The following is a 22,631-nucleotide window of genomic DNA, read 5'->3' as shown; positions in this document are numbered from 1 at the left end:
GCCTATGTTTCCCATTTTCTTTCTTAAATCGAATATATCATAAATACCTGTAATCACATATGAAAATGCAAATGGATTAGATGAATATGGTATGCAAGCTGGATAAACAATTGTGAGGAGTCAAGAAACCATAATAGTCAATGACGACTACTTACAAAGATGAATACTGGGAATATAAGTAGTTTGAAAGCTGAATTTCTTGAATTTCCACTTTGTGTAGAAACAGAAGTTCTTAATCAGTGGCATAACTTGAAAAACAGACTGAGGGAGGAAACTGACTCCTTGAAAATAATGTAGTCTTCCATTAATTGTCTGGCCACATTGCTGCCCTGATGAAAGCCTACCAGGGGAAAGACAAAAATGGAAACTTCTAAGATAAAGAAACCAGAGTCAGATAGGCAGCTGCTCTTCAGCTCCATAGCTGTAAAAACAGTAGCATAGTTTCAAAGGGTGAAAAGAAGACATGACACAGTTCATTTCTGCAGGAGCCCCTCACTTAAGCTGGCATCATACTGTGTGCATACTGGGGCTTTGGAAATTGATCGGAGCATCTTAAAAATCCAGCACGCAATCCAAAGCAGTTCTTCCCTCATTTCCTACAGACCTCCCAGAAGTCAGAGGCAGCTCTTGAGCTTCTGCCGCAGGAAAAAATGAGGGAGGCTGTGTCCACACTGGGGATGTAAGAAGATGGTCAGTTCTGAGGTTTCTGAGCCTGGTATGGTCTAGATATTCATATCCTTCCCCTCCTTCCAACCTCCCCCCTTCCCAAAGCAGGAGAGGAAAATACACAAAACTTTCCATTCACTGTTCCTTAATGAGCTTGGGGTGAGATTTTTTTCCTTAAGTCTGAAGAATCAAAACCTACAAAATTGAAATACATACCTTGATGTTTTCTGTTTGGGCTTGTAATAAGAATGCTGCTATACACTGTTGATAGCTGTTTTCATGTTGTATGAGGAAAGAGTTTCTCAGCCCAAAGACTAGAAAAAGATTAAAGACAAAAAGCCAAAGCATTTAATATGAAATCCAGTTCCTCAATACAAGAACCTGGATTTCTGTTTGTTTATTAATGAGTGTGGGAGGTTTATGTCGATTAAAAAAGAATCTGATTCCAAGACCAAGACTTTACTGCTATGTCCAAAGAGAGACCACTTAAATATGAAAACCTTTTCTTCCTTAGCCAATGACTTCTGGGGCCTGAGGAAATGCATTTATGGCTTAAGTGATGGAAAATGTGTTCCTTCCCAAGGAAAAAGCTTAGCATAATAGGTAGATTTTGTGTGTGTAAAATATAGATAATACAAATATGAAAAATAATACAATCACTGTTTCTTTGACCTCCACCACTCCTTTTAAAAATGTTTTATTTTTGTACTTAAAGGGAAGTCACATCAAAACAACAGTTAAACAAGTTAAGATGTAGCAAAAATACAAAACCACCTGAATGCTTCACAGCAGTCCAAGAAAAGCCAAAAAAATGGACTCAAAATCCAACATCCACTAAATTACGTGAAATGTAAAACAAAACAAAAAATGTTGGCATGGTTTCTGTGTTTGAAAAGAAACAGTCTGTTCTGTCATTTCCTAGCTGGTCTCTTAAAGAAATGATAGGAGATACTGGGAGAGCAGATTTTCCTCTTTTTATACAGCTGGAGCTCTTAAAATGAAAGCTTCTTCCTTGAATTATTTATACAGCACCAGGAATAAAATTTTGCAGCCTATACATTCTTTCTACAGTCAATTTATGTTCAGGAACAAACAAAACCAAACCAGGGCTGGCTCTGGGTCAAAACAAGTACTTCAGAGAGGAGGAGGAGAACACTGACTCTTCCTGGATGACCATTAAGCTGATGCTTGCTCACAGTCATTATTTCTGTTCCTTGAAGTTTGTGTTTTGTTTTGTTTTGTTTTGTTTTTGCGGTACACAGGCTCCCGTTGTGGAGCACAGGCTCCAGACATGCAGGCCCAGCAGCCATGGCTCACGGGCCTAGCCGCTCCGCGGCATGTGAGATCTTCCCGGACTGGGGCACGAACCCGTGTCCCCTGCATCGGCAGGCGGACTCTCAACCACTGCGCCACCAGGGAAGCCCAGTTTGTGGGTTTAATTCAGACTCACTGAGGCAAGTTGGGCCTCATTTCAGAAACAAAGCAAATGTGAGACTTTTATTTTCTTAACTGCAAGAACTACTTCACTATTACAGATTGTAATAGACTAAACCTCATAATTCCTAAATTCTACCACAACAAAGCCTGTCAAGGTCATGAAATTCTGTCCAGCTTCTCTGGGGTGAGAGGACTTAAACCTATTAAAATGACTTTCTGGAAAAAAAGATCTGGCTGTTTTTGTTTTACTCCCTGATTTTTCTCTTTATAAATTCCCTATAGTAAGTGAGGCTTTAAAGATCAGGTTGTTGTTCTTGGCTGGATTTCAGATTCCATGTTCCTCAAAATTGTAACTGTAGTTCTCAGTTATTTAAGGTATCCCTCATCTGTTTAGTTTGTAATATGGCTACTAAGGGCTTAATAAACAAAATGACCTGGTATGGCTAGGCTTAGAAAATAAAATAAGGAGATAATAAATGGTCAGGAATAGCTTTTTTCTCTCTGATGTTCTAATATAATGATTAACAATTAATAGTTGACATCATTTATTCAGCACCTACTATGTACTAGGCACAGTGCTATGTATTTTTTTCCTTTTTGTGTCATTAACACCACACAGCAACTGTATAAGATAGGTCAACTAACTCCAAATAGCCAAAACAATCTTAAGAAAGAAGAATGGAGCTGGGATCACACTCCCTGACTTCAGACTATACTGCAAAGCTGCAGTAATCAAAACAGTATGGTAGCAGCACAAAAACAGATACAAAGATCAATGGAACAGGATAGAAAGCCCAGAAATAAACCCAAGCACTTATGGTCAATTAACCTACGACAAAGGAGGCAAGAATATACAATGGAGAAAAGACTGTCTCTTCAATAAGTGGTGCTGGGTAAACTGGACAGCTATTGTAAAAGAATGAAATTATAATGTTCTCTAACACCATACACAAAAATAAACTCAAAATGGATTAAAGACCTAAAAGTAAGACCAGATACTATAAAACTCCTAGAGGAAAACATAAGCAGGACACTGACATAAATTGCAGCAACATTTCTTTGGATCCATCTCCTAGAGTAATGAAAACAAAAGCAAAAATAAAAAAAATGGGACCTAATTAAACTTAAAAGCTTTTGAACAGCAAAGGAAACCATAAAACAAAAAGACAACTTAGAGAATAGGAGAAAATATTTGCAAATGATGCGACCGACAAGGGATTCATTTCCAAAATATACAAAGAACTTATAAAACAACCCATCAAAAAATGGGCAGAAGACCTAAATAGACATTTCTCCAAAGAAGATACACAGATGGCTACAGGCACATGAAAAGATGCTCAACATCACAAATTATCAGAGAAATGCAAATAAAAACTACAATGAGATACCAGCTCACACTGGTCAGAATGGCCATTATCAAAATATCTACAAATAATAAGCTGGAGAGGGTGTGGAGAAAAGGGAATCCTCTTACACTGTTGGTGGGAATGTAAACTGGTGCAGCCACTATGGAGAACAGTATGGATGTTCATTAAAAAACTAAAAATAGCATTACCATATGATCCAGCAATCCTACTTCTGGGCATATATCTGGAAAAGACAAAAACTATGATTTGAAAAGCTACATGCACCCCCAGTGTTCACAGCAGCACTATTTACAGTAGCCAAGACATGGAAACAACCTAAATGTCCATCAATAGATGAATGGATAAGGATGATGTGGTGTGTGATGTGTGATGCGTGTGTGTGTGTATGTGTGTGTGTATATATATATATATATATATATATATATATATATATATACACATACACACACACACGCATCACACATCACACACACACACACTGGAATATTGGCCGTAAAAAAGAATGAAATAATGCCATTTACAGCAACATGGATGGACCTACAGATTATCATATAAAGTGAAGTAAGTCTGACAGAGAAATACAAATATCATATGATACCGCTTATATGTGGAATTTAAAAAAGGGATACAATTGAACTTATTTACAAAACAGAAATAGACTCAGACATAGAAAACAAATTTATGGTTACCAAAGGGAAAAGGTGGGGAGGAGTAAGTTAGGAATTTAGGATTAACAGGTACACACTACTATATATAAAATAAACAACAAGGACCTACTGTGTAGCACAGGGAACTAAGTTCAATATCTTGTAATAACCTATAATGGAAAAGAATCTAAAAAAGAATATATATGTATGTATAACTGAATCATTTTGTTGTATACTTGGAACACTGTAAATCCACTATACTTCAATTAAAAAAAAAAAGTCAACTAATTCCCACTTACAAATGAGGGCACAGATTAGGTGAATTTTTCCAAGGTCACACAGCTTGTGAATAATATAGCCAGGATTTGAAACTAGGTCTCTGCCACTCCAAAGCACAATCTCTTCTTTTTTCACACTTTACACACTCTCACTCTACAGCTATTCTACCTCATGCACTGTGTCTGAACAGTTAAAATAGCCACCAGAGCAATGAGAAAAATACTTAAAAAACAAATGAAATGGTAGTGACAAGTCAAAAAGTAACAAAAGATGGTGGAAGTATGGTTTTTAAAAAGGTATTGATTTTATTTAAAAAGAAAAAGAAAAAGGAATACAGGAGAAAAAACATGCATCTCCTAAGGGAATCCTGTGATGTCAGATTTCCCATAAAGTCCAGTTGGCTGGCAGGGCTGTGGCTGACCTGAGCCCATGCTGCTTCCCTCTCTTGCTTGGGGGATCTGACACCTTCCTCCACTCACACCCATTTATCATGGCAGAATCTTCTAACTATGGCCACTGTAGTAAGAAGGTTGTGCTCCTCTGAGATGCCCCCTTTTAGGCTTGCTCGGGAAAGCTCTCTGGTTTATGCAGACTTTGGCCTGTGACAGTGATTGGTCCGTGCCAAATCTGATCTAAGAGGCCTTAAGGGCTGCCCAGTTGCTTTTCAGCAAATCTTAGTAGACACAGAAAGAATAGACAAAAGAGGCAGAAGGCTCTAGTTCTGGATACAGGTTTCCCCTCATTGGAGCCCTGCTGCTCTTGGGGAGAGAGTTTGCATCCATTCACGAGTTAAACATTTAAATGTACAACTTACATAACTTAATGATGTGAAGTTTTGCTATTATTATTATTCATTGGTGTATTCACTGTGTAATGTGGCTCTGCTGAGTACAAGTAGGTCCCGTGCTAATGACTGGTGCTCTGGGCTTGGCTGCTGGAGTGGGAACTGCAGGACATGGATGGTGCTCCCTCTTTTCCTGCTCCTCCCTTGGGACAGGAAGGCACTCCACTCCTGCCTGGCTTTGCTGGTCTTCTAGGAGCCTGTACCCAAGACAGAATGATGGATGCTTCCTTCTGAACACTGCTGCCACCCACCCAGTAGTAAGTAGGCCAGAATGTCCTTCAAGTCCCTCCGAGGCCCAGGGCTTTCCTGACAGGATTTATTGATCTTTCATTGCTCTGAGAGCTCCATCTTTGTAACTCCAGGGCACTTACAGAGTGCCTTGTTCACAGGAGACGCTCAGGAAATGCTTGAAAAATAAAAATATACATTTCTGATCTATACACATGATGTATATATGTATGTACATGTACATATTTATATATTTATTTCTGGCATTTTTCTATAGAGCAATTGCAATAAAATATCTTAGGCTTGCATAGCATGTCATGGTTTACCAGTGCTTTAACAACAGCAACAGTACTGAAAATGATTAACAGAATAACAATCCTAATAATAGCTATCATTTATTGAGTGCTTTACCTGTATTATTTCATTTAATTCTCATGACAGCTCACTGGGGTAGATATTATCCTGATTTTACCAAGATGAATCTGTGGCTTAGAAAATTTAAGTACCTTCACACAGGGTCACACAGCTAGCAAGTGGCAGAGCTGGGTCATCCAAACATTGGAAGCAAATCCAATACTCTTTCCGTAAGTAGCCTGTAGAGTGAGTGATATTTAGCTACATAGGAACCCAGTATTATCTTTCATGAAGATTTAAATTAGATTCATGTCCTGTTACCAAAAAAGGCCAACATAAAACTCTGGGATAGCAAACAGATGAGCTGAATGATGAAAATAGACACATACCTGACATGTGGAGTGGATCGAGACCTCTGACAACCAATCTGTCTAGTGGAATGGGCTGATCGAGTACCATACATGAACCACCTTCTTTGATTACTGTTTGTAGCTCAGGAATAAGTGAAGGGCACATTAAACCCGGGTCTGAGCCTCCAAGTTTCTAAAATTAAGGAGGAAAATAATGCAATAAGTAGGAAGTAAATATTGATGCACATACTTCAGGTACATCCTTAAGCAAACTGATTTTTAGAAACAATTGCTTGAAATACAGCTTACTATTCTTTCTGGGTCTCGAAAAGCATTTCCCAAAGTACACAGTGATTTAAAGCATAGTGTTTCTGATCCCCAAGTTTAATTAAATAACAGGGTAATTTCATAGCTGGGAAACATTTAAATCATTATCACATCAATGGGAAGATCTTCATTTACAGTAGTATCCCTCTATGGTACTGAGTTAAATGAACAAAAAAGAGAAGCCTCATGTTGGCCAACTCTGTCCATGGGATCTTATACTAAAATCTAAATAAATAAATTCCATGCTCTATGATTTGTAAATAACTGAAATTGTTTTGAATATATAAAATACTGAATTTTTTAAAAAAGGGTGTCAGAGATTGGGATGTACGTGAAGTAATTTGTGCATTAAATAGTGAAGAGAAATTTAAAACAGATAACATTCCTTATTTCTTCTTCCAAAAAAAAAAATGAAACCTGGTGTCTTCTCCGGGTGGTTCTCTCAGATTTATCAGACGGAAGAATTTAAAGAGGAATTTTAAACAGATAACATTACTTATTTTGGAATCAAGTTGTGAAGGATGAAACCAGGACATTATCTTATAATATGGCCAATAATGGGCTGCCACTAGTTCATGGGCTCTGAGTTGTGCCATCATGTAAAAAGAAGGTAAGCTGTGCTTAACGTCAGGTTTTAGAAGGGGACAGAGATTTTTCAGAGCTTGCCTGTCAGACATGCTAGCCTGGGTAGCTGAAAATAAGAGGCCATCCAAGTTTCAAAACTCTGACTTAGTATTCTCCAACACCCATTCCCCCCTCAACCACTGATCAACTATGCACGGATTAATGGGTGTCTATTTTATTGCTTAAAGACACTTAAATTATTTAGCTCAACTAACCAACATGCCATCTAAAAGCTTAGGTTATTAAAAGATCTGAGAGATCTAGTCTCATAATCTTACATCTGTGTAAGGCTAGTCGTTTAGTAAAGAAGTGAGTGGGTTAGAACAACATTAGTTATCTCCGACAGCCAAAAACATACTGCAGATCCTCTTCCCATCTCTAAGGGCAGGTGTCTGAGAGCTGTAGAGGAGGCCTCTTCCTGAAAGCACTCACACACACCAGTCAGGGAAACTGTGAAATGGGACATTAGATAGAAAGCCTTTGGTGGACCATGAGACCCATGGCTTAACGGGGAGTAACAACAGTAATGGTAACCATTAATACTTAAGGGAGAAATCCCTATTCTTAGAAGGGATTTTGTGGCTCTAGCCCCTGGTGACTCGTTTCTTTCCTGTGATGCGAACTGTACGTTTGTTTGGCTTCTGCAGTTCTTACTTATAGGCAGACACTGAGAGACCAGGGCTCCTTCCCACCTGCAGCCCCCAAAGCATTATTTCTCAGGAAGAACGTGAGAAGGGGTGGTGGATATCACCTCAGCACTTGGCAGCAGACGGTTTAGAGAGGCCCCCTGCTCTGGCATCTTTTGTTGTGATAGTCAATTTGGATGAGGAAAAGGCGGATATGGACAAAAGTATCTTAATTTTATTTGCTGAGGCAGGCCAGGCTTAAAGTCCTGTGGCTTCTGGGACTCTCCTCGAAAGTATACAGACTAAGTCATTCTAAAAATATACACACCCTTTGACATCCTTAAGAAATGGGACTTACTTTTGTTACTGTTTTCAGTCCAGCACTCTACGATGGAAAAAGCCAGTATTTTAAAATGCCTCCATTTTTTAGAGGGTAAAGTCCGATCTGATGTATAAGAAACTTTTCTCTTTTTAACTCAACTTATTCAGAAATATTTCTAAACTCATTTAGCAGAATTATTTAGAGACAACAGCATTTTACCTTTTTGTTGCGCTTAGTTTTCATAACTAAGAGGAAATCATCAAAGAGAAACAGATAAACACCTAGGAATCTTGTGCTTTCTGAGGAAAGAAAGAAGAGGAAATTGGGGCTGGAAAGAGTAAGCAGAGTTTTTTTTTTCTTTCTTTTTAAATCAAAGAATCCCTTAGAAAACAACACAGGCCGGGGATCAGGGCACACAAGGCTTGCAGCTCAGGGGGCTACAATCACGTGGGTCAGAAAACTGCATTATGGTTGAACTGATTTCTCCCCAAGGCAGGGACTTGATATGAGCCCACCCTTCCAACTTTAAAGACATTGTATTTGTAAGGCATTTCACGTGGATCTAAGGTTACCTGGATGATATTTGTCGTGGTTTCAGCTAAGCCTAGGACACATCTATTGACTAACAGAACTCCAGCATTTTGGCCTCTTGACTCATCTGTGTGGTCATTGGCAAAGGTATACATTACCAGAAAAAAAGGCACTTTGTCATAGCTGTGGACTGAATTGCATCTCCCCCAAATTCTATGTGGAAGCCCTACCCCCCTCCCCACTGTGTATTTGGAATAAGGAAATAATTAAGATTAAATGAAAGCTTAAGGGAGGACCCCTGATCTGACAGGGTGAATGTCATCCCCAGAGCATGCTCTCTCCCTCTCTCTCTCTCTGCCACGTGTGGACACTGAGAAAGCTGGAAAGAAAGCTTTCACCAGAAACTGAATCAGCTGGCAACTTGACCTTGAACTTCCAGCCTCCAGAACTGTGAGAAATAAATGTCTGTTGTTTAAGCCACCCAGTCTGTGGTATTTTATTATGGCAGCCCTAGCTGATTAAAACAATTTGTCACTAAAACAATTTGTTTCTTAAGTTTTACAATGTGTCTATACAAGCGTTAAATAATCTTCATGAAGCTTTATATTTACAAATATATTTCTGATATCACTTTTGATAATAACTGAAGGCAAACAGGCTTTTCTACTTTTCCCTAAGAAGGGGATACTCGTAGAAGAGAAATAAAATATTAGAATGAGATATCCCCCTCTCAATTTAACTCTATCCCTTAGAAATTAGAAAAAGAAATGGTTAGTGAAGTCAGAAAGAGAAAAACAAATATCGTATATTAACGCATATATGTGGAACCTAGGAAAACAGTACAGATGAACCGGTTTGCAGGGCAGAAATTGAGACACAGATGTAGAGAACAAACGTATGGTCACCAAGGGGGGAAAGTGGCAGGGCGCTTGTGGTAGTGGTTGGATGAATTGGGAGATTGGGATTGACATATATACACTAATATGTATAAAATTGATAACTAATAAGAACCTGCTGTATAAAAAAATAAAATTTTAAAATTAAAAAAAAATTAAAATTAATTTTTTAAAATTAAAAATTTAAATTAATTTTTAATTTAAAATTAATCTGACAAAGGTTACCCTTTCTAAAAGTTCCCAAAATAGTAATTTATATTAGCATACCAAAAAAAAAAGAAATGGTTAAATTTAAATGATTTTAGAGGAACAGGCAGTCCTTGAGGGGGATGTGACAGGCACTTAAAGTACAAGAAAAATCAGTAAATATTTTTTATTATTCTATTTTATTTATATTTTTCTAGAAGTTCTTTCTCATATACATTTACCTGTGGAAACGAGACGTCTAAGGTTAAATTACTAAATAAAATATCTGGGATTCATTTTTAGTCTAAGTTTAGAGGAAAGATACTTTCTGTATTTACATAGAAGAGAAAGTAGATATTTTATTCAATCTTGAATTGTCCTTGAATAGTTTTTTTTTTTTAAGGTTTTCCATCACTACTAGAAATTCCTTTTTGCAAACTGGGATGCAGCAAAGACTGCTGGTTGTCCCTTAAAAACCATTCTTCCCTTCTTTTGTAGTAATGACATTTCCAAGTTTTAGTGGGTAGACGCTCACTGTGAATAAATACTACATCTCCCAGCTTTCCTTGTAGCTAAATATGACCAAGTGACTAAATTCTGACCAATGGAATATGAGCTAGAACGTAGGCACACTGGTGACTCATCTTGGGGCCACAGAAGAAAGCAGTCTCTAGGATGGCAGAGCAAAAGGACATAAGAAAGCCAGATAGATCTCTTGTGGCTTCATGGAGTAAAGCTGTCATATAGCTCAGAATTTTACATGCGAGATAAATAAACCGGTCTGTCTCCAAGAGCTGGCTTAATATCCTAACTAACACATAGGGTGAGGAATGGGGCTAGACCTTTAAGACCTGTTACATACTGCTTTCCTCACCCTCTGCCACTCCTATCTGATTAGGTGAATGATCATTGTCAAAATGAAATAGCTTTGTTTTCTCCTTCTAACTTCAAGTATTTTAACAAACAGGTATGAGCATCTTCTATGTCCTAGACTTCATTCTAGGAAATGATGATTATTTTAGCTACCGTTTATTAAGGCCCTCGTTTTCCACTAAGCAGTCAACAAATACTGAGCACCTCCTATGCATCGATGATTAAGACAAAAATCTCTCCTTCAAAGAGCTTTAATTATAGTGAGAGCAGATACATAATAAACAGAAACAAGATTTAAGATAAATTCAAGAACTGATAGTGCTAAAGTAAATATGGGATTACGATAAAGGACGACTAAGGAGGAAGACTGTAGGCATAGAGTTAGAGTATTCACATTTATTATCCCAGGAGTTTCAAGCTATGTGCCACACAACCAGATCTGAGACTTACAAACGTGTGCAGTTCTAACTCGATTAGGTCTTTATTTTTTCTCAGAGTCTGGCCTGTGGGGTTTTCATCACACTGCTAGAGAACAGAGCAGCGTCACTGACTTATTCTAGTTCTGCAGCAGCTTGAACAACGTGTGTTCTCTAGGTGCTACAGCTGCTGTGCCATCCTATTTGTCTGAACGTTACCTCTTTTTCTATTTAGAAATACCAGTCTGTGGGGAGTAGTAATGCGTTTGTGAAGGGCGTGTTGGCATGAATTCCAGTGGGAAGCTGGTTATGCTCCAAAAGTTATAAAAACTTGGACCTTCTGGGAATGAGAAAATGCACTTCATTTCAACACTACAGTTTTTAAGGCTAGAAGAAATTTGAAACATATTAAGCAGTAGATACCATCGTCATGGTTATCACTATCACCATCATCATCATCAACATTTACAGAAGAGATTAAGAGAATTTAAACAATTTCCCCAAAGCCCACAGTTGGGGCTAGACCCCCTAATTCTTGGTCCAATGCTTTTTCCATTCAAAATGATGTCCTGTTTCTTTTAACACTATTACCCCCACCGACACCATATCTCTATGCCAACTCCGAGCCAAAGTCCCAGTGACTTTAAACTTGATTTGACACTACTATACGACACACCCCTCTCTGATGAAATCTGACTAACAGCATGTGCTGTCAGACAGGAGCCTGGTGTTAGTAATGGTTACGTAGGTCATCCCCATTCTACCACATCTGACTCTACAAGAAACTTTTCCTGAAAAGTTGGGTTGAACCATAACGACTCCTTCTTAGGCCAGTCTCCCACCCATGCTTCCATGACAAGCACCCCCATCCCACTTGCTATGTGAATACACATCTGACACGGCTTTTCACCAAGAGATTTTTCATGGTCATGTTCATCCAGCCCCTACATGGCCTCCCATCACGTCCACACCTGAACGCTAAAACGGACTCCCTGACCCACTCCCTCCGCCACCCTCAGGGTCATCTACCAACCTTTCAGGTAGATAGATAAGCACACCTGAAGGTCTTCGACTCATTTCCTCTTCATTTTATCAACCATAAAGCTCTCCTATTTTTGCCTTTGAAATAGCTCTCACATTTATCCTTTTTGATCCACGCCCATTTCTAACATTTTAGGATAGGCTGGTGGGTCTCACAGTTGGGAATTTGGTAGATAAAGGGAAGAGGGGAGATAAAATCTCTGATGATTCCAGGTGGAGGCCAGTTTTGCAGGGACAGGCACAGGATTGTACACAGAACTGTGTCTTGCTTCACGACTTTTGGTTTTGGTTGGATCTGGCTTTGTCACAATGATATAGTTAGTTTTGAAATTGTAAAAGAAAGGGTAAGATTGTTATCTTTCCAAACGAAAGTGGGAGGGGAGTGGTCTACAGGTGGAGAATGGTTGAGAAACACAGGCCCAGGCTCTTCCCACCCCATCCTGCGTCACTGTGACGCCTTCAGGCTGGCCTCTCTGCTTTGGTCTCCTCTTCTAGCCATTTTGGGCATTGCTTCCCATAGCTCTTTCTCCAGCACCCTTTTAAGCCTCTCATGTCCCCGAGCGCTCAGTGGCTTCCTGTTGCCTGCAGTGTCCTGGCTGGGTCCCTCTGGCTTTCAGGGCAGTGGCTATGGTTCTGGAAGCCTGCTAGGGTGAGGCAGCCTGGCCTGGGTCTGGATGCTGCCATTAGCTTGCCAAGGGACCCTGAGCATGACAGACAACCTCCCCGAGTCTCCCCTGTGACATGGGATAAAATGTAACTTCTCTGCATAAGTCACTGGAAGGAAAACACGCATGAAAAAGCCCTTTGATGTAAAAAGCTGGGCATGTCTATCTTTTGAGTTGGCAGTTGCCTGCGGGGGTTATGTCCCAAGCTGACATCTGGCGCTATCCCTAAAAGAGAGCAGGTTCTCAACAGGTGTGTACTGAATAAGGAATTACTGCCTGGCACCCCCCAAAAGATCTCAGGCAACCTCACATCCCACAGGGCTTCACACACTGCAGGTGCTCAATCAAGATTTTGTGAAGAAATGAAGCAATGAATGAATGCAAATCTCATTTCAGTCGGGTAGCCCTTTCTGATAATATTTACTGAGCCGTGACTCTCTGCCAATGGTTCTTTCAAGTGCTTATACATCCATTAGTTCATTTAATCCTCACACCAAAGAGGGGACACTGCAGCATGGGGGGATTGCTGTTAAGTGGCCCCAGGTTACACAGGCAGCAAAGGCTGAGCTGGGAAGGGAAGCTGGCAGGCAGCCTCGGGGATCTCCCTCCTAACCACGCTGCCGTGAGCCTATTCTCTCAAGTGGCTTCTGCCTCCAAGCCTTTTCTCTTGCTGTGCTTTTCATCTGGGATGTCCTCCCTCCTGTCCTTTCACTGAACTACACCCTTCTATCCCCCCGAAGCCTGCCTCCAGTCCCATGGACCACATGAAGCCTTTCCTGGGTACTCCAGCATCAGACTCTCTTCTGGACTTAGACTGCAGGTCTGCTCATTATGGCAGCGCTTCCCAACTAGAGGGAAAGGATTATCCAGAATAGTGACTTTTCTATCCTCCAGTGGTACCTACACAATGCAACGTGTGTTACATAATAGGTTCTCAGTCAACACTGAGAGTATGATTGCCCAGCTCACTGGAGGAGTAAAATGAGGGTGGTAACAGCTGACATTGAGTGGTTACTATATTCCAGACATTGAGCTAAGCTCTTCACATATGTTACTTCACTTTAACATCCAGCTTATAAGACAGATATCGTTATCCTATTTTACAGAAAGAAAATGGAGGGCGTGTGGCTAGTTACGTCGTGGTTTGATCAAGCTGGAGTCTGTGTGACTCCATAGGAGCTCTCTGATTCACATCTTCCTTGCCTTGGCCATATGGAAATACAATTCTTGCCACCCTTCAATAAGCAACAGTTGGACAAGTCACAAGGTAGCAAAGATGTTGGGTTTGTAAAGGAAGCAGTTATTTACCTGCAAGAGTTAATTTTCCTTCATAGAGAAGGTGTCTGTTGGTTGCTGACAGGATGTTTTCTGCCATGTGTTCTTTAAAAACGTGTTTCAGGCACTGGCAAAACAAGGGAGGAAATCAAAGAGATGTTGTTAGTGATTGGAGGACAGCATATTCTAGAAGCTGGGGCAACGTACTCTGCCTAGAAAGTTCCTGACATTTGGAAATGCCAGTAAATGCACATGGGAATGGGAAAGAATGGGAAAAATGCTTAGAAAGACCAGTTCAGGAATGGCATGAGGAGGTCAGCCTCCCCACACACAATGTCATGTGGATGAAGGCTTTACTTCTTGCTAGATTTTTAATTCTAGTGGGCAGCTGGGGACTTTGTAAGACTAGTATACTTCCACTTGAATGCCAAACGTTTAGAAAGGGACATAGGTTCTAATTGATCCTTTCTGTACCTCTGGAATGAAAAACCTTTTATCTCTATCCCAAAGTGGAGGCCACACTATAATCTCCTGTAGATGTCTGCATTTTTGAAAATTGCCAAGCTACTTCACTTTTCCTTCAAGATCCCCTGAAAGACAAGACACATCCAGTATCTGTTTAAATGCATAAGGCATTACAGCATAAAATTTAACCAAGATCCACAGGAATCATTTAGAGATACTGACCGCCCCTGGAGCCAAACCATATCTTAGGTTCATTTAACATATTTCTTGCTGTTTAAATGCCTTAGAAAAACTCACTAATTTGAAATCAGCCTCTTGCAGAGAAAAATGAAGCTGAACTAATTTAACTCAGTAAGTTGGAAATGTATTGTGCATTTTTATTTCAATAATACTAACAGTTCCCTTAGTAGCTTTCTCATATTCCCTACATCACACAGCTTGTGATTACAGGAAGGAAAAAAAAATCAGACTAACAAGGACAAACATATCCTTTTGTCTTAATCATAAAACATATATTCACTTTATGGTAAGGTTGATTATTTCTTTTGGTAAGAACTCATTTTCTCTTTGAAGGTCTATATTAATTTTCCAATGTTTTTAATAACATATTGCTATTGAGGTTTTGAAATGATTTTTGAAAACATGGAGGGCAAGTCGTAGACCCACAGAATCACAGGGTTAGGGAATCCTTGAGAATTCTCCATCTCTAAGCTTTAAAGGAAGGCCACAGGGATCTCTTTCCCCAACAATAAGAATTCATTTTATTGAGAAATTCCTAGAAGAGATGTTATCTCCCTCACAAACTTATCAAAATGAGTAATAATCTGCAAAATTACTTTAAAAGTTTGAAAAAGTCTGTCTTTAACTGAATTTTTTGTCTTAATCACTTGATAAGCTGAATTCTAGTTCCTTGGGTTATTTTAGAATTTCAACAAAAAATTTTTAAAAAGGAAAGAAACTCCTAAGTGAATGGTCATTTTATTTTTAAACATGCAAAAGAAAAAGAAATATGTCATTTCTGTACAGCTGATAATCATCATTTTGAATTGTTCCCTTTTGATGCTCCCCAGGAAATCTTGGTTTATGGACATATACCACGAACTTCTTTATTTGAATTTGATTATACAGAGCTACCCAAATAAACTTAAGTCATCACAGGGCTTTCTCTTTTCCTATTCCCAAATTTCGGGTCTAAAGATTGCAGTTGGCATTATATTTAGATTGGCCCTAGATTTCAGTGACCTAAAAAAAATGACGGATGGTAATTTATTCTCCGGAAAGGCTTCCCATGCTGTTTACTCCCATTTGCTTTGTGTGTGGGTTCAGTATGGATGTTAAAAACAAAGTGGCTTCATCATCTGGGAAGTAGAACTTTTCCTGCCTGAACTCACATCTGAAAGCCTTGGAGACGGGGCCACGTCCTGCGTGAACTTGGAGTTAAGAGTTCTCATAGGGTTCGCCAGGATGTGACTGGAGCCCATTGTTTTGAGCGTGTTTGATTTACAATGCAAACTCAAACTGGAATCCACATTTCGGAAAGCCATGACCTCAAGGCAATGGAATTACCTCCTAGGATGGAAGCCCAAATGGTTCCCAGGAGCCAGAGGGTCCCCCAACTCTTTGATTAAAGCTGACACTGGAGCTCTGGGTCACTCATCTCAGGGACTTACAGATTGACTTTTCCACCTTTTTCCTTGATGGAGTAGATCATGATTTTCTCCGTAGAGTCTGTACTCCTTTTCCAGATGCTCTTCAGCAACAAGGGGTATTGAGTCAGCCTGTGTAGTGGGGCCACTAGAAGCTCAGGTAGGTGAAGGCGTCTGCACTGTTCATTGTCCTCACACCACTGGGGAAGGCAAAAGCAGGTGGATCAGAACATCACTTCTCCTGTCAAGACACTGAGAAGTCCGGACACAAGAAACCCTTAGAGATTTCACTCAGTAATGACGTGACACACCTGTGAGCTTGCTAGGAAAATTTATAAGCCATGGACTAGACTTTGCTTTTGAAAATTCCATATTAAATTGTCTTAGCAAGCATCTATCTACCAGTACTAAATTCAGGGTCTGAAATGGGTTTTTTCAATGTGCTTAAGAAGTATTATTGAATATTACTGACTGAAACATTGCTGCTTTCCAATTAAAGAAATGAAAGAATCTTCCTTCAGATATCTTGCCTTCCCAGCAATGGTGATGAAGGACGAGGTCATCAGCACCACCTATAACACCACCCCCTCAAACCTCCTAAATGGGGAAACTGATGTCAAGATTTGAATGCACAGGAAAAGTTTGAATTTGGTTAAATCCCCTAGAAATTGCATACTCCATCAGTGGCCGTGTAAGATGTATTAATACACATATTTCAGGCTTGTTTACCCTTGTCACTGAAGAGTTTAGTTTTGCCCCTTGCCTTCTCCTTTTCCCTGGCCCTTGGGGGAGATTTCTGGTTTTGCCAACTGTGCTCCCACTCTTGCTGCAATGCAGTTAGGAGAACTGAGAGTCAACACTACACAGGTAGACAGGAAAAGGAAGGATTTTTGCTTCGTGGGTCAGTTCCTTGACTCCTTTGTTGGAGGGAATCAGGATAATGAAGAGAAAATGAAAATAGAAGTTGAGGACGCTAAATTGTTCTACATGATACAGAAAAGAGAGGAGAGGGAAAAAGATGTAGACAATTGTCAATAGGGAGAGTTTGTTCAAAGAGGCAGTTGCCAGGAGTACACACAATGGGGAATACATGAAAGGAAACTTTAGTTAAGTATTGCTATGGGTGATACATTGGATTTCCATAAATGGTATTTTGAGAAATGCAAGCAACATGAGAATAGCGCCTCCATTTGTTTCATCTGCTGGACTGTTTCTTTGAATGTGACACCGTTTGAACCTGAGGGGTCCCAGGGCTTTGTGCAGGTGACACATGATGCCTGGAGCCAGGTCTGTGGCTACTGCACACACAGGTACATCAAGAAGTATTATTAGGAGTGTGTTCACTTCCTCTTCTCTCCTCCCACCTGCTCACACCATTCTGGTCCTGAGTTCAGCTCTAAATGGACCCTGCTCTCACACTAAATATTTTTCTTGCTGCGGGCTCTCGCCTCTTCCCTCTTTCATGCTCACTTCAGGCCCAGGTTAAGTCCTGACCCTCATGACCCAGACCCTCAAGACCAACCTCAGGTAGGTCAAGGTACAGTCGGTTCTACTATCTGTAGGTTCTGCATTCTGAAATTCAACGAACTGTGAACTGAAAATATTTGGGGAAAAAAATTCCAGAAAGTTCCAAAAAGCCTGAATTTGCGGCACAGCAGCAACCATTTACATAGCATTTCCACTGTATTTACAATATTTACACAGAACTTATCTTGTATTAGGTATTATGAGTAATCTAGAGATGATTTAAAGTATACGGGAGGATGTGTATTGGTCATACGCAAATACTATACCATCTTATATACGGGACTTGAGCATCCTCGGACTTTGGTATCTGTCGGGGTTCTGGAACCAATACCCTGTGGATACAAAGGGACGACTGTGCACTGCGGAAGGCTCCCTCTGCTTTCCCAAAGATATCTTCATACATCTTTATGCCCAGGTGTCAGCCCTTGCATTTCAGAGAGGTCGGTACAATTGGCTCAAACCTCCAACAAGTCCAAAACTCTCTTAGATATGTATAAAGAGATATTCCAATGGCTTCTTCTGGCCCCTGGGCTCCTGTCTGTACACATTCTGTTTCTTCGCTGAACAGCATGGGCCAAATGCCACACTTAGCCCTTTGGTAGGTTTCCTGTGTCGGTTTCCACTGTAAACCCACTCATGCCAAACATTTTATGAGTGTATGTGTTTATTTTACTGAAGATTTCAGATCATGGGGAGGGCTCACAGCCCACAGTCACCACCCACCACCCCATTTTGCTGGCTCCATTCTCTTCTTTGAAAGGAGAGAGCTCTCTCTCTCTCTTTCCTCTCCAACTTCCCCTTTTTCTCTCCTAGCCTCGTGCTTTGCAATTTGTCCTGGTCTTTCATAGCCTGACCATGTCCCTGGAGGGTCGTACCCTCCTACACTAGCAGCTTTATCACATTTCTTTTAAAAACATCCGGGACTCTTCCTTATAGGAGTTCTGCCGGGAGTGATCTTTCCTACCACCCCACCTACAGATGGCAGGTCAGAAAGGTGCATGGAGGATGGAGCTCTAGGGGCCAGGCTTCAAGGCAGAGGGACCAGCCCCCCGTCTCTGCACCTCAGATTCTTCTTTAAAATGGGGGACAGCACTAGATGACTTCCCCTCAACCAGCTCAAAATGGCAGTGATTCTCATTGGGGCTGGAAGGGATGAAGGGAGCAGGGACTGCAGACGTGGAAAGGCTGGAAGTGGGGAGGAGTGGAAAGAGGAGGTGTGGAGAGGCTGTAGTCTGTGGCCTTAGTGGCTGATTTCCATGCTGAGTCACTAGCAGCAGCATTCCAGCACTACCTGCTGGTCCTTGTGGGAGGCTGGGGAGTTCCAGTAACTGATTTCTCAGCAGCAGTTAGGGATTCCCTCAAAACACACAACCCTGAGCCACTGCTCCAAATTTCCATGTTGTAGGGAACAGCTCTGGCTGCCAGTACCCACCGGCGTTCAGGGTAAATATAAAAACACCTAATCTCCCCCACATATCAGAAAAGAAACACCAGTGGTAAATAATTCAGACAAAGATCCAGGCAGAGATACTGGAAGCTTTTAGTGTTTTGGAAGGTCTCAGAAGAGCAAAAAAAAAGATATTTGATGATTCTAAAAGTAAAACTATAAGGTTTTTTTTCATCTCTCTATTGGCTTTACTTTTCAGAAACATTAGGGAAAGAAAAAAAATTCTCTGTCATGAGAGATTGGACATAAAAGTCCTTTTCGTGGATGGGTCTAGATCAATGGACTCTGCATCAGTTTTATAATAAATAAATCTATAGGTGGGAGACCAAGATGGTGGAATAGAAGGACATGGAGCTCAATGACACCCACAAATACATCAAAAATACATCTATACGTGGAACAACTCTCACAGAACACCTACTGAATGCTGGCAGAAGACCTCATACAGCCAACACTGCGAGAAAGATCACCGTGTAACCAGGTAGGACAAAAGAAAAAAAAAGAAAGCAGGACGGGACCTGAACCCCTGGGAGAGAGCTGTGAAAGAGGAAAGGCTCCCTCACCCTGGGAACTCCCTTCACTGGCTGGGAGATCAGCTGGGACAGAAAGGGAGCTTGAGAGGCTCAGAGGAGAGTGCAGCAACCAGCTTACAGCTGGCAGGAGAGAGAGACACCAGCACACCTGGTCCTGGCCACCTTGCTGCACTCCCCAGCCCAAGACATGTGTCTCCTGGTATGAGTGGAGGCTGGGTGCTGAAACTTGGGCTTCAGTGGACAGAGCTGGGGAGAGGACTGGGGGTGGCTCTGTGGAGAAGCTGGAGGGGCTGGAGTGTGGCCTGGGCTGCAACTGGGGCTGTGTGCAGGATGAAGCCTGGGTCCACCAAAGAAGCCCCACTGTTAACAAGCCCTTGAAGGGAGGAGTGGGGCCCCGCCAGAGCAGCCTCACCCGCACAGGGCTCGAAGCGGGCAGGGCTCCGCCTCTACGAATTCTGTGCCAATGGATCGGCGCTGGTGGCTTTGTGAGCACAGCACCTGAGGGACATCCAGCCTGACTGCCTGCATTCCCATGGCTGAGGAGGGCCTGAGGGCAGTGCCAGCAATGGTGTACTTTCTGAGCACGCACAGTGGGTGACAGATGACACCACAGATCGCACTTGCCGGTGGGCAGCTCCTGAGGAGGAATACTCAGTGACTCCCAGTGGGAGTGCTCCAGTACTGCCTACCTCACACCACAGCTCAGAAACAGACATGGGGGCTTCCACCCCAACAACTGGGAAGCAGACCCTGTCCCAACAAGGCTGTGACAAGCACAGAGCAAAGAGGAGGCCCCACTCAACTTCCAGTGCAGGCTCTGGTCACCACAGAAACAATAAGACCCCCTATCAAGGGGATAACAACCAGCATACACAGAGGAAAGACACGGCAGGCATCCATACTAACAACAGCCCTTGCACCAAAAACACTAGACTCGTATAGACTACAAACGGAGGCTTTCACGTAAAAACAGCCCTTCAAGACCACAGTAGATAACTGTTTCTCCTAAATTCTTAGAGTCAAAGAAATATAAGCAAAACAAAGAAGCAGAGGAGAGTCGTTGACAGGAAGACACTGAATCTCACCAAAAAAGATACCCCGCATCCAGAGAAAGGAGAAGCCACAATGAGGTGGTAGGAGGGGCACAATCACAATGAAATCAAATCCCATAACTGCTGGGTGGGTGACTCACAAACTGGAGAACACTTATACCACAGAAATCCACCCGCTGGAGTGAAGGTTCTGAGCCCCATATCAGGCTTCCCAACCTGGGGGTCCGGCAATGGGAGGAGGAATTCCTAGAGAATCAGACTTTGAAGGCTAGTGGGATTTGATTGCAAGATTTGGACAGGACTGGGGGAAACAGAGACTCCACTCATGGAGGGCACACACAAAGTAGTGTGCACATTGGGACCCAGGGGAGGGAGCAGTGACCCCATAGGAGACTGAACCAGACTTACCTGCTAGTGTTGGAGGGTCTCCTGCAGAGGCAGGGGGTGGCTGTGTCTCATGGTGAGGATAAGGACACTGGCAGCAGAAGTTCTGGGAAGTACTCCTTGGCGTGAGACTTCCCAGGGTATGCCATCAGCCCCACCAGAGAGCCCAGGTAGGCTCCAGTGTTGGGTCGCCTCAGGCCAACAACCAACAGGGAGGGTACCCAGCCCCACCCATCAGCAGTCAAACGGATTAAAGTTTTACTGAGTTCTGCCCACCAGAGCAACAGTCAGCTCTACCTACCACCACTCCCTCCCATCAGGAAACTTACACAAGCCTCTTAGATAGCCTCATCCACCAGAGGGAAGACAGCAGAAGCAAGAAGAACTACAATCCTGCAGCCTGGGGAACAAAAACCACATACACAGAAAGACAAGGTGAAAAGGCAGAGGGCTATGTACCAGAGGAAGGAACAAGATAAAACCCCAGAAAAACAACTAAATGAAGTGGAGATAGGCAATCTTCCAGAAAAAGAATTCAGAATAATGATAGTGAAGATGAGCCAGGACCCTGGAAAAAGACTGGAGGCAAAGATTGAGAAGATACAAGAAATGTTTAACAAAGATCTAGAAGAATTAAAGAACAAACAAACAAATGAACAATACAATAAGTGACATGAAAATACACTAGAAGGAATCAATAGCAGAATAACTGAGGCAGAGGAACGGATAAGTGATCTGGAAGATAGAATGGTGGAATTCACTGCTGCGGAACAGAATAAAGAGAAAAGAATGAAAAGAAATGAAGGCAGCCTAAGAGACCTCTGCGACAAAATTAAACACAACAACATTCGCATTATAGGGGTCCCAGAAGGAGAAGAGAGAGAGAAAGGACCCAAGAAAATATCTGAAGAGATTATAGTTGAAAACTTCCCTAATATGGGAAAGGAAAGAGCCACCAAAGTCCAGGAAGCACAGAGAGTCCCATACAGGATAAACCCAAGGAGAAACATGCCAAGACACACAGTAAACAAATTGGCAAAAATTAAAGACAAAGAAAAATTACTGAAAGCAGCAAGGGAAAAACGACAAATAACATACAAGGGAACTCCCATAAGGTCAACAGCTGATTTCTCAGCAGAAACTCTACAAGCCAGAAGGGAGTGGCAGGACATATTTAAAGTGATGAAAGGGAAGAACCTAAAGCCAAGATTACTCTACCCAGCAAGGATCTCATTCAGATTCGATGGAGAAATCAAAAGCTTTACAGACAAGCAAAAGCTAAGACAGTTCAGCTCCACCAAACCATCTCTACAACAAATGCTAAAGGAACTTCTCTAAGTGGGAAACACAATAGAAGAAAAGGACCTACAAAAACAAACCCAAAACGATTAAGAAAATGGTAATATGCACATACATACTGATAATTACCTTAAACGTGAATGGATAAATGCTCCAACCAAAAGACACAGGCTCACTGAATGGATACAAAAAGAAGACCCATTTATATGCTGTCTACAAGAGACCCACTTCCGACCTAGGGACACATACAGACTGAAAGTAAGGGGATGGAAAAAGATATTCCATGCAAATGGAAATCAAAAGAAAGCTGGAGTAGCAACCCTC

The 22,631-nt window shown here is 41.5% G+C and overlaps 2 protein-coding genes across 3 annotated transcripts in view; one reads left to right on the top strand and one right to left on the bottom strand.

Annotated features, from left to right (window-relative positions):
• The window catches only part of EEA1 (early endosome antigen 1), a 143,849-nt gene extending 141,519 nt beyond the window's left edge, over window positions 1-2,330 (top strand). For both annotated transcript variants that reach the window (XR_004483140.2, XR_007470299.1), the window contains one exon: window positions 1,929-2,330. The gene's annotated coding sequence lies outside the window, so the exon portion shown is untranslated. The remainder of the gene's footprint in view (window positions 1-1,928) is intronic.
• The window catches only part of PLEKHG7 (pleckstrin homology and RhoGEF domain containing G7), an 87,540-nt gene that overhangs the window by 5,496 nt on the left and 59,413 nt on the right, over window positions 1-22,631 (bottom strand). Inside the window, 7 exon segments of the mRNA XM_033427739.2 lie at window positions 883-980; window positions 6,212-6,365; window positions 8,291-8,370; window positions 13,988-14,081; window positions 14,429-14,544; window positions 16,057-16,071; window positions 16,106-16,265. Of these exon segments, the coding sequence (XP_033283630.1) occupies window positions 883-980; window positions 6,212-6,365; window positions 8,291-8,370; window positions 13,988-14,081; window positions 14,429-14,544; window positions 16,057-16,071; window positions 16,106-16,265 (717 nt within the window).

The sequence above is a fragment of the Orcinus orca genome, chromosome 11 (genome assembly GCF_937001465.1).
Source record: "Orcinus orca chromosome 11, mOrcOrc1.1, whole genome shotgun sequence".
Lineage (NCBI taxonomy): Eukaryota > Metazoa > Chordata > Mammalia > Artiodactyla > Delphinidae > Orcinus > Orcinus orca.
Note: the sequence above shows the minus strand (reverse complement) of the source record. Positions and strands in the feature narration are given on the sequence as shown.